The sequence below is a fragment of the Desarmillaria tabescens genome, assembly GCF_030435595.1.
Source record: "Desarmillaria tabescens strain CCBAS 213 chromosome Unknown EV420scaffold_96, whole genome shotgun sequence".
Taxonomy (NCBI): domain Eukaryota; kingdom Fungi; phylum Basidiomycota; class Agaricomycetes; order Agaricales; family Physalacriaceae; genus Desarmillaria; species Desarmillaria tabescens.
In genome coordinates, this window is record NW_026848395.1 from 59,601 (window position 1) to 71,042 (window position 11,442).

General features: G+C 41.6%; 3 protein-coding genes across 3 annotated transcripts; all 3 read right to left on the bottom strand.

Annotated features, from left to right (window-relative positions):
• Positions 1–908: 908 nt before the first annotated feature.
• On the bottom strand, positions 909–2,350 carry EV420DRAFT_1486644 (uncharacterized protein; the record flags this gene model as incomplete). The annotated part of the gene is made up of 6 exons (XM_060470429.1): positions 909–1,070; positions 1,096–1,143; positions 1,195–1,285; positions 1,466–1,680; positions 1,727–1,793; positions 2,274–2,350. The coding sequence occupies 6 exons, from the start codon at positions 2,348–2,350 to the stop codon at positions 909–911; spliced, it is 660 nt and encodes a 219-aa protein (XP_060322973.1).
• Positions 2,351–6,184: 3,834 nt separating this feature from the next.
• On the bottom strand, positions 6,185–6,625 carry EV420DRAFT_1218012 (uncharacterized protein; the record flags this gene model as incomplete). The annotated part of the gene is made up of 1 exon (XM_060466430.1): positions 6,185–6,625. A coding segment is annotated over one exon (441 nt), but the record flags the coding sequence as incomplete, so codon positions are not given.
• Positions 6,626–7,313: 688 nt separating this feature from the next.
• EV420DRAFT_1651390 (uncharacterized protein) lies at positions 7,314–8,034 on the bottom strand (the record flags this gene model as incomplete). Its single annotated transcript, XM_060478543.1, has 3 exons — positions 7,314–7,696; positions 7,755–7,827; positions 7,876–8,034. 3 exons carry the CDS (start codon positions 8,032–8,034, stop codon positions 7,314–7,316), a joined length of 615 nt encoding a protein of 204 aa, XP_060322975.1.
• Positions 8,035–11,442: the final 3,408 nt, after the last annotated feature.

The window sequence follows — 11,442 nt, forward strand, 5'->3', positions numbered from 1 at the left end:
AGACTCATACTAAGAATAGTATCTACAAGGGCGCATGCAACAAGAAGTGCGTCTTTCAAAGAATGAGGAGGGAGAACACTAAAAGAAGTCTGCTCCCGACGAATGAGAGTAAAGAGCGCATATCACCTGCATCTGTGTGGGACTCTGTCTGAATAGGCTGCATCCCATAGACCGCCCTCGACTGGCGGTCAACTCTCATCCAACTACTAAGAAGCATGATGCCATCAAGAGAAGCATGATGGCACATGCGGGTCACTGGTCATCTGGGGGGGGGGCAGTGTGAACTGGGGTGACGGCAACCGGGTAACCAGGTAGAGAGTGTGCCAGCAGAATATCATGGGTCTGAGAGATAAGATAGGCAGGTCCGGGGTTCTGATGGATAAGGATAAGATAAGATAAGGAAAATAGGGGTAAGATCGTAATAGAACCAGGAAGTCTGAGAGCACAACAGAAAGACTTGAGGAACAGTAGTAGCTGCAGCAACATCTAGAGAGACTGTATGAGTATGTATCATAACCTGTAGTATCTGTATAACTCACCAGGACAAGATGGATCTAGGACTTGACTAATTTTGCCTATACCAACGCTCGTCAGCAGTATCCAGGGGCGTTCTGATAAATGCACCTTTTTCCCTGGCTTGTTCTGGTATACCTGCATAACCACGTCAGTGAGAACATGCAACACAAAGAGAAGCCTTACCTGCTTTTCCTCTTTGCTAAGTCCTTTCCAATACACGTCAAAGTCATCTGAAAATCCACCAGGGTTTTCGATAAGCCATGCTTTGCTGCACCGGGCCCTAGAAAGAACAAGGGTGATGCGTGACTTGCTCCGAGTCTGGAACAAAGGAAGTTGACGTACTTGGGTCCTTCTCTAGTAGTCGGTACAACATAAGGCACTCTTTCTTTCCTTCACTGCTGCTTCTCAGATCCACCATTTGACTCAGTTGGTGCCGACAGATTACCATTCTTTGGAAGAGTGTCGTCCACGGGTTTTTCCTGTGGGGTTTGGTCAGTCGATGCCGATGATGCCACATTATCCATTGCAGATGTGTTCTTGCTCAGCTCCACTGGCTGTGTGAGTTTGAAGAATCGGCACCAGGTTCTCTGGGACAGTTATCTGAAGGCCAATCAAAGGGTTAACAACCTGCACATATAAATTAATCAGATACATCAATATGAAGAGAAAAAGAGATACCGTAACAGGGGAAACCTCTGTCCATTGCCGTTTAGCTGCAGTCGTAGAAGTCTCAGCCTGAGATGATGGGCCGCTATGTTTCTGATTTTGGCTGCTGATGCAGATTCATTATGGGATCATCTTGTTCCAGCCCATCGAGGTCAATGTCAAGGTCAAGGTCAAGGTTAAAGTCTTCTTGTCCCATACTTGGCTCATTGTCCACGTCAATATCGATCACTCTTGCATTGCTGTCTTCGCTGTCTGTTGTCAGCTTGTTATTAGCAATACCCACCACTCCTTCTCAGCTGCTGCTGTCATCTTTCTCCTCGGTGCATCACGGTGACTGCTGTTGTCCTTGTCGCTGCCAACAATCTTATCCCTGTTCATATCCTCATCCTTGTTTTGATCCTCATTCTCATTCTCAGTTCTCATCATCCTTATCCTCTTCTTCGTCACTGCCTCCTGTCCTCCTGATATGCCATCTTGTTGTGCTTCTTGTACCACTGACTGTAGTTATTGATGGCCATCTGGTCTGCCTTCCATGCGTTCTCACAGAGCGAAAACTCAGGGTGTGTCCATGCCATGATATGGCGGTAGTAGTCTCGTGCAATGCCTTGTAGCTGCAAGTATGTTTAAGTCACAAGGCCACAATCTCATATCGTTTCCCAGGCTGCATGGCCAGTCTTGTGCATATCTCCTGCTTTATGTCCATCAACTGCTTTTCCATCAACGCCCGTTACATATAGCATGCAAACATTGATATTGCTGGCTGCCTGAGAATGCCCACATTTTCCCTTTGTTCCTGTAGAGATACCTGCCTCTGAAGACAAGTGCTCCTTCCACTCCAATTTCATCTAAAATCTAGCAGTCAGGATGATTGGCTTGGAGAAGAACTGGTGGCTCAGGAATATTGAGGAGTTGCATTCCTTGGAGAAGAGATGGAGGAGATGTGCTGATCTCAGATGGTAGAGACTGTGGCTTCGAAAGGAATAATGCTTGCTGAAGCGTTGACACATGTGCAACGCGTTCATACATGTAATTTTGCGAATTCTGTGAATCCAAATGTGTGTCAACCCACTAAGTAATATTAGAGTGCATACCTGGCATGGAGCGACACCTGTTGAGGCAGAAGCAGCATATAATAAAGTAATCCGAGTGGAGCACATGGCTTAGACATAGAGCAGCACTCTGGTGTCATTTAAGTGTGAAGTCTCAGTGCCCTGACTCACACCCTATGCATCCCTCAGCAGCGTCTCACTCAAATAAAATACACTGAGAAGATAATATATTTATGGAGCTTTGCGCAACATTGATCTATGATGCGTGAACCCTGCTGATCCAGCAATCACCAAGAAATGTCATTCAGAACTGAGGACCACCCAGTCCGAGCCTCCTGAGAGGGCTTCGGCCGACACGAGAGAAACCCTGTACCCAGAATAAAATATGGAACTAAGAAAAGGTGGCATGGCAACCAAATAAAAATACCAACTCGCTAGCGATGTGCACAACAGAGGAATTAAAAACAAGGAGCCAATTAGGAGAAATATTCCGCATGATGTGGCAACCCTAGACCTTGCCAAGAAGAAAGAGCAGCATGTTACCAAGCACTAACTCGGATGACTGGCTCAGAATATTAATTAGTGACCATGTGTTTGATGTGTCATGGAGGGGAAATGACTTCGGGGTGAGGCGTATCTATTCTTGATTATTTCTATTTATACATTTAGCTGTAAATAAAAGCGTGGTAGTTAGGAGTAGGTAGCAAGCTTTCAGACCCCCGCAGTTGTGACATGAAGCAGAGAGCCTAGTGTGCAACTAAAGGACTTGTGTTTGTAGCTTCGAGCAAGAGAATATTATTGGATCTAGAATTATTTTGAAATGCTTGAGAGGTTGCGAGGCATGCCTTGTTTGCATGCGACACCTAGCTTGATTCTGGACAGTAATTGATTGTGCTCAACCCAGAGAACTATTGTATTGTGATAACTTGAATGTGCATTTGTGTTTGTGGAATGTGTTTGTGAATTCTGAGTTGTTGCAAGTGGCAGAGGTTTGAACCCTTTGGCTTGTCAATACTCTTTGAGGGTTTTTGGTTTATTCCCAAGTAGCATAGGTTCAAACCCTGTGGCTTGTGGACATGTTTCTGTGTTTCTGTGTCTCTGGATCGCATAGGTTTGAACCCTGTGGATCTATGAAAGGTTTCTGAAGTGTTTGCTGCTTAGAGTGCGGAGCTTTAAGTCATGTGTAAATTGTTTGATGGGTTGTGGCCACCTGTGTGTTGCACGCAATGTCAATTGAGGGTTGTATGTTCTTGTGGGACGTTTGTGGGCTTGTGGAATATTACTTCCACCTTGAGGCTGAGCAATACATATCACTCACCTCCTGTCCTAAAAGCATTTGGACTTAGAGAATTCTTTTGAGCTAGCATGCTATTATATCTTGAAGAGCACAAGACACCTTTTAATTCTATGGTTATTGTGTGCTTGCATCGCACATCTCCCCTGAACTACTGAGATTCTGTGTGTGTGAGTGTGAGAGTGGGTGTGTTTAGTGTGTCTATGCTATCGCATTTTGAGCTTAGCACACACAGAGCCTCTTCAGCATTCACTGGTAGATTAAATGGGTTCAAAGTAACAGTGAGCAGGGTGGGGACGGCTTTGATGAGCTCCATGTATGCTGTCCTAGGTTCCTTCTATAAGATAATAATATGGCTATTATATGCAAAGTATGCACCTAAGAGTCAAATTTTCACTCTTCAGACTCACGTTCTCCTTCTCCAAGCTCTCATACTGCTGTCGGAACCTTGCAGTAACATCAAAATGCTGTTATCTATGTTAACATACTTGTAAGGTAAGACGAGGTAAAATGATGCATACATGATGCTGCTGAGCCCAATTTCCTCCAAATGACAGGTTTCCTGGCACTGAGGCGGGTGAAGAGAAACTGGGGCCTAGCAAGCTATTGTCATGGCTTACTATTGTAAAGTACCCATGAGTATTTATATATTCACAGATGAATAATAGTTCTGACCTGGAGAAGAAAATCTACCATACAAATTCATGAGGGTGATGGTGGTGGAAGGCAAGAGGATGAATAAACATGTGTCAACAATGCAATCGCGCTCAACGATACTGATTTGATCCAACTGAATGCCTTTATCTCATATCATTTTAACACCATTACAATTTCTCTTACTCATAATTAGATATATCTTTCATTTCCCTGTCTTGTCTATGCCTTTGGTGGGCCTCTATAGACTTATATTATCCAATTCAAATCCAATTTCATTTCAGTGCAAAAATAAACTTGTTTAATTGAGGAAAGTACAGTGTGTAAATAAATTAGATATCAGTATCATCCATTACAGAGTCCTCAAATCCTCCAATCAATGCTACATCCAGACCCATCTTCTCAACAACAAAATATCTATCTGTCTTTGTAGGTAAGAACTGCAAACCATTCTCATCAAACTGTGGGACAGGTACCATTGCAACAGCACTATGGATGCATGTGATTGGAATAACATAGAGTGAGAGATCTCCCTCATATTTTGTTAGCCACCAACTCTACAAACTAGATCAAACAAGGCCCGCCACTCACACTTTGGTGGCCAGTACACTTGCAGGTCTCAGTTTGAGGAAAGAGCAAGTGAGCGAACTCAGATAGTCACAAAGCAAGGAGTATGGATTGGGTAGATTAAACCTTAGCCGAAGCTGGGTTTTGGGCCAGCAGAGGCTCTACTTAAATACACAATAGGTAGGCTAATAATAGTACTGTGTGAATGAAACCATGTGGAAAACATACGATAGAAGCATAGTGTCATCATGCAAGTAAGTGAGAAAGTGTAAGCAAATAGCAAAACCATAACATATTTGCATGACCAGAGTGTTCGTGATGATTTCTTCAGAAGCTGGAAGTCCAGCTGAGAAAATTTGGATATCATTGCAACGACATGAAGTTGTGATTCTATGATCATGCGGAAGAAATATTTCACTTCTGCAAAATCAATAGAATCCTTCTCGATGTGATCATGAATCTGTAATATGGCATATTAATTTTAGTATTAAGCCAATCTGGGATGGGAATCTGTATGACACAAACCTTGACAAACCTCAACATACGAATCTGGCCAAGAGACCTTAGTTCCTCTCATCATGCCGTACAAACAACCTGTCCAACTGGAAGATGAAGGTGAGCCTATTTTCGAACAGGATAGTTAAACCTTTCTAGATATGGAGAGTCTGTATATTTGCTTTGATAGTGTATGATAGCTTCATGTTCAGGATCAGAAATAGAGCGATCAATATTGTCAAGCTTTTTCAACAAGACATATCCTCTGGACAAATCCAGAGAGCCCTGAGGAAGTGTTGGATCATGAGAATCATCAATCTCTGGGATAAGGGCCTTCAGCACATTGATCTGACCACTAATCACACCACACAGAGAGAGATTGGCATAGGGGCATGAAGGCTGGCAGATTTCCTTGCCATACTCTCCAATACACCATTCCATAGGCCACTGAGTCATACAACAAAGTGGACCTAGACACACAGTTTCTGCTGCAAGATGAGACAGAAGGTGAATACTTTTCCAAATGAAATGAATGTGTGATGTTTTTTGCTGGTAGTAGAGATTTTCGAAATCAAAGATGAATTGAAGGAGTTGCTCATGTGCAAGGATAAGCTGTGAGTGACGTATACAGCGCTGGTGAAGAATTTGGATTGGAGAAATGAGAAGACAAAGGTGTTTGTAATACTTCTCTGGAAGGATGTCATGGAAAACTCCAGGACCATATCCATAGAAGTATGTTAGAAACTCCCAAGCCTTGTATCCACTGTTAATCTTCTCTGCAGGATTGTGGGGTGGACGATCAAAGGAACCAGGAAGGTAGGGAAGGATATCGCCAATGGTCTTCCCATGTGCTTTCCAAACAGGATCCTCTTTGAACACTACCCAATCCCATAGATCCTTTGAATCTGACTTGTTGCAGTCCATGGTACCATGGAATAGCCCAAAAAAACAGGTCTGTAAGGTTGAGTGCACCGAGATGCATGAGGTCTGCAGTAAAGCAGCTGGGTATACCGAGAATATGAGTTATCGCACTGAATATGCTGGGCTTACTGATGCCAGTATTCTGCCGAAATCGCCTGTACTGGGCATCATTCATAGCTTTCATAACTGCATGTAAGTCACTGTTGTACTTTGTCTGCAAAAAGGCTGGAAGATTGTTGACTGAAATACTTGGATGATTGCAAGGCTCAGAATGTTTACAGGCATTGGGAGGAAAATCGGAGAGTGCAGAAATAGCTGGATAATAGTGAGAACCATTAGGCTTATGTTGGCCTCGCAGGCCACAAAGAAGGCAACAGCCATAAGTTGCATTATGACCATTCCATCCATTCAAATAGGCCATAGCTGGACCATCTGCCATGCCAAGTAAAAGAAATAGTCTGGATGTAAGGACCATGTTATCAATGGCATCCCACATATGCAAACCCTCCTTCTGAATAGCAGAGAGGTGGTGAAGACCAACAAAAAGGAAAGAGTCGATATTCTTGGGTTTGTTTGGTCCAGATATGAAACCACCAGGAAGGATATGAATCTTCTTGTAATGAAGATTAGGATTAAGATCAAGAATGATCCAGATGTAGATCCAGCAGTCAGAAAGCTTCATGGTATATAGTTGTGCACCATCAATTGAGAACAGCAGGCAAATGTCATTAGGGCTGATAATTCCATCTGCGACAGCCTTCAGATACTTGGCACTATGGAAGACATCATTGTAATCTTCAATGACTCCACCTCCTTTCCTCAATGTCTCGAGGATCTCATTTGTACATTCTCTGCAATAGCGCATCTGCTTTGCTATTTCAGGATGATTGCGAAGAATCTGAAGCTAGAGTCTGATAGGAATGGTATGAAATGTTTGTTGAGCAATCTTGATCTGGCTGTCACTGCTGGCAAGCTTCTTAGGATCATAATGTGGTGATTGGCAATATGGGCACATCTCATATTCAGAAAATGACTCTGTGTAGGCAATACATGATTTTAGACACATATCATGAACAATGGTGTATACCAGTAAAGGAAGCGAGGTGCTTCTTCACCTGTGCATAAGACAGGACATCAGCCTCAGGGAAGCATCACTTGATAGCACTGCAAGATCTGGTATATGAGTCTTCAGATGCATTGGAATGAGAGAGAAAGAGCTCAAAGCCAAGTAGGAGATCATGGTCAGCCTGTGCAACCTCCTCAGATGAGTTCCTCAGGTGCTCAATGGCATCAGAAGAAAGTGTGCTGTTTTCTAGTATTGCATCCTTGATTTGCTGGATGAACACCATTGAGGTATGGATATGAGAAAGCTTGACATCACTGTCCTTGATACCAGTATATTCAGCACTGTTGATAGAGTTGAAGAGAGGAAGTAAATGGGACCGAGAATGCCTCAGATGAGTTGTCTGCATTGTTGTCGACATCACTGAGATGTATATCCTCCATGCATCCGATATCTGGGCCATCGTGATCACTGCCATCATCGCAAGAACTGTATAGATGCACCGGGGAATGATGATGTTTGTCCATACCAATGTCGCCATCAGACCTCATAGCATGGCTTGGTCCAGCCTCAGTGGACCTGCTTGATGCAATGTTGTTATCCTATACTGTAGTCAGACCAACATGAAAATAATATGGAGGAAGACGTACTAGCATATTGTTGAGCAAAGGGCCAGATACAGTATCCTTTTCCTGTGTTCTCTGCTTCACCATCTGCTTGACTTTTGTAACTCGCCTCACACCCTTTGTGACTCTGCTATGACCCTGAGTTTGAGACTGAGCTGCATGATAGAGCTGTTCCTCCAGCATCAATGGAATAGCAGTGTGGAAGGAGAAGTGGCATCCAAAGGTCTTAGCAGAAACATATTTGCTGCCACCACAGTGACAAGTACAGTTGCAAAAATGTGTGCCTTGGTATTTTTCAGGTGCCATAGAGAGAATTAGAAAAGCCAGGTTCAATTGTCAAGAAAATCATAGTCAAAGTCAAAAGCAAGATGCATCACACCAGCCAGGCACCAATTGAAGCAAGTAAATCAGGCAGGTGTTCGATTCTGATTCAGGCATATTCAGACCAGATTGATATGTGGACAACTATTCAAGTACATTCTCTCTAATTCTACTGCAATACAGGGACTTCTCACTGGGTATCAGCAATGACACTCGACTTGTGGAATATTGATGACCCTGTGGCTGTGCAAGCTGGTGCAATGTCTAGTTTATGGAAAGCCTAATGGTCATGCTTCATATCTGTGTCATTTTGAATTTTAAAATACTATTTATAGTAATTGGACCCAGAGAAGTGCGCTGTTACTAGCCTGTTAGTATGACCAATTCAATGGAACAAGATTAATCAACCACATAAGGAAAAAGTACTTAGGTCTTAGGAGTAGTCACCTATACATAAAACAATTATAAAAATGAATAACTTATAATTCTACTGTTTTATGTGTCAAGGAATCTGATTCTGATAGTCTCTATCCCATGGAATAGCCAGAATATTAAAATTGAGGATGTGCTTCTCATCATTTGCAGAATGATTTACCTATATCTCTTCCAATTCATTTCAGATGGATATGGAAAATTATACACATCATTAGACAATATATATCATCTATTATATAACAGTAATACCTTCCCCAACCACTAGAAATGCATAATACAAGGTATATCTCCTCCATCCCCTATTACCCTTTTTTAACATGTATTTCTGAAGGTTTTCTTTGAATTCTGGTGTTATTCAAAGGTTCTTGAGGTCTTGAAATACAATGGTAAAACATCTGAAGTGTTCCGAGGCACAGAAAAGTGATTTCCTATATGTGCTCCTCCTGAAGTGTAATATTATCATTACTACCATTTCTGGAGCCTGATAAATCATTCCTATAGTCGTTTTAGTGTTTTCAAGGTCAAAGAATTCATTGGTGACAATCCCAGTCTCATCTGAAGGTCAGAAAATAAAATAAACCATATGTGCACCCCAATCCTCTCTTAAAAAGCTAATGTGCTCATCTAATCCTAGTAATAAAATGTGCTACAAGTGCTATAGAGGAATTGGTTTGAGATTTCCAAGGTCAGATAATCAATTGGCAAAGTCCTCTGGTCAATCCAATGCATGCATCTCCTTAAAAAACCCCAAAAGTGAATATTGCAGCCATTTTTGTGAAATTACCTATGCTACCCCCTCTCCAGAATCCCCATACATCATCAGCAGGTCCACTTTTATGTTATTTAGGCTTATGAGCATTCTAGTACTGTTTCCTGACTCACCCAGCTACCAGAAGCCAGCCCAAATCTTATTATAACCAGAAAATAGCCTCTATGATTATTGTTTCTTAACGACTTCAAGAATTGGATGTAACTGTTACAGCTGACCAATTATGTGACCATGATTCCAAGCTCAGAAGCTCAGTCACACAATTGGTCAGCAGTGAGACCATGTGAAGAGATCAGAGGATCACATGACTCATACACATTCACAAAGTAGGCCAATTTATCAGTGTGAGGTGAGGGTCTTGGTGCAGACATTGTATGACAGAAGAGATTTAAGGCTATGTTGAGGGGAAGATACATTGTGTGAATAGTAAGGTGTGTACTCACATGCAGTGTAGTGATGAGATACAAATGATTATTTAGATATTTGGAACACTCCCATACTTTCCATAATTTGACACACACAAGATAGTGAAAGCATTTGATGCATACTGTACTATTACAACTGGATCTTCACAGGGTGTTACATGTTATGCACATCTTCACAAAATTACATCTTCATTATGATGTCATCTACCTTAATAGGCAGTCCAGCATTAGCTGGACCGAAAAAATAATGCTATATTTAGTAATTTAAGGCACTAAAAGGGCCTGTTACATGTTATGAAGTTCACAGATATTCACTTCACAGAGGGTTGTTATGCATTATGTGAATATCCAGTCATAATAGTACAGTATACACTGGGGAGCAGGCCATATGTCTGTACTATGGAGATTCTGTATCAGACCAGTTATATGATAATCAGATAGATATGAAAAGTTATGATGATAGGACTGATGACTGAGTCTTTTTCCATCTGGAAAATCAGGTCAAGTGCAAGAGAGAGTGATACTGATGCATTATATTTCTTGAGATAGGAGAGGAAGACAGACCCTATATCGTGCATATTATTAATATTAATATTTCTTACAGTGAATAATCAAATACAATTTTGGTTATATATAATATACTTTTAGTTATTATGTATATTAGTATATATGATATAATGTCCAATTATCCTAAATCCATGATCCATTGTGTCCCAGGGGTACTCAGATACTGATCTATTTGGAATGTCATTTATCTGAAGCATGACCATTAGGCTTTCTATACCAGTTAGCCTGAGTCTTGCTGAGTAAAGGTTTACTAAGATGAAGAAAGTACTAGAAGATACAGAAAGATATATAAGTAGCTAGTTTTCATAGTATTCTGTACTCATTTGCCTTCTAAGCAAACATTATCTACTTGCTAGGCAAATGTGCCAGAGCACATGGTGCACATGTTAGGGCTATGCACTATCACTGTATTGTATGGTGATACAGCTCCCATGTGCAGAATACATACCAAAGCCATGAGCCCTCCAAATAATACCATACAGTACAGCCGTTGATGGCCATATATGTGCAGCTTGTATGTGGCAGTGCAACCAGATGGGAGGAGGCATTTTTGAACCCTGTTTTTGCTGTCTAACATGAATTCGAGCATCTAAAAATCCTTTTCATTCATCTTACCATCTATTGCAGCCCTCAACGCCTCAAACATTTGCCTTAAAGGAAGTATGACATCATAGCATGCCTCTTAAACTGACTGAAAATGGCATTTTCCTGGCCAGGATTCCTATGTAGCATCTCAAACTATTTAGTATGTCAGTCTAACATCCATTGCACACTATACTGATGCATATTGATGAGATGAAATCTTGACAACGAATATGGCTGTATATATGATCATAATGGCCATAATTATATGGATCGATGCCTTCAGCAGCCTTGCTCATACAGTATATGGTACAGATATGGACGGTGTGCAGCCCTAGTGCATGTTATCTAACACGACTAGCAAGGGTTATAACACATAGCCTGATGGCATGAGATACTAACACAGATCAAACTTCTTCATTTCTGCTGCTACGTTGGGGCACACAGGATGGTATTATGCTGATTATGTGTTGTACTCTTTTGTGTCTGTCT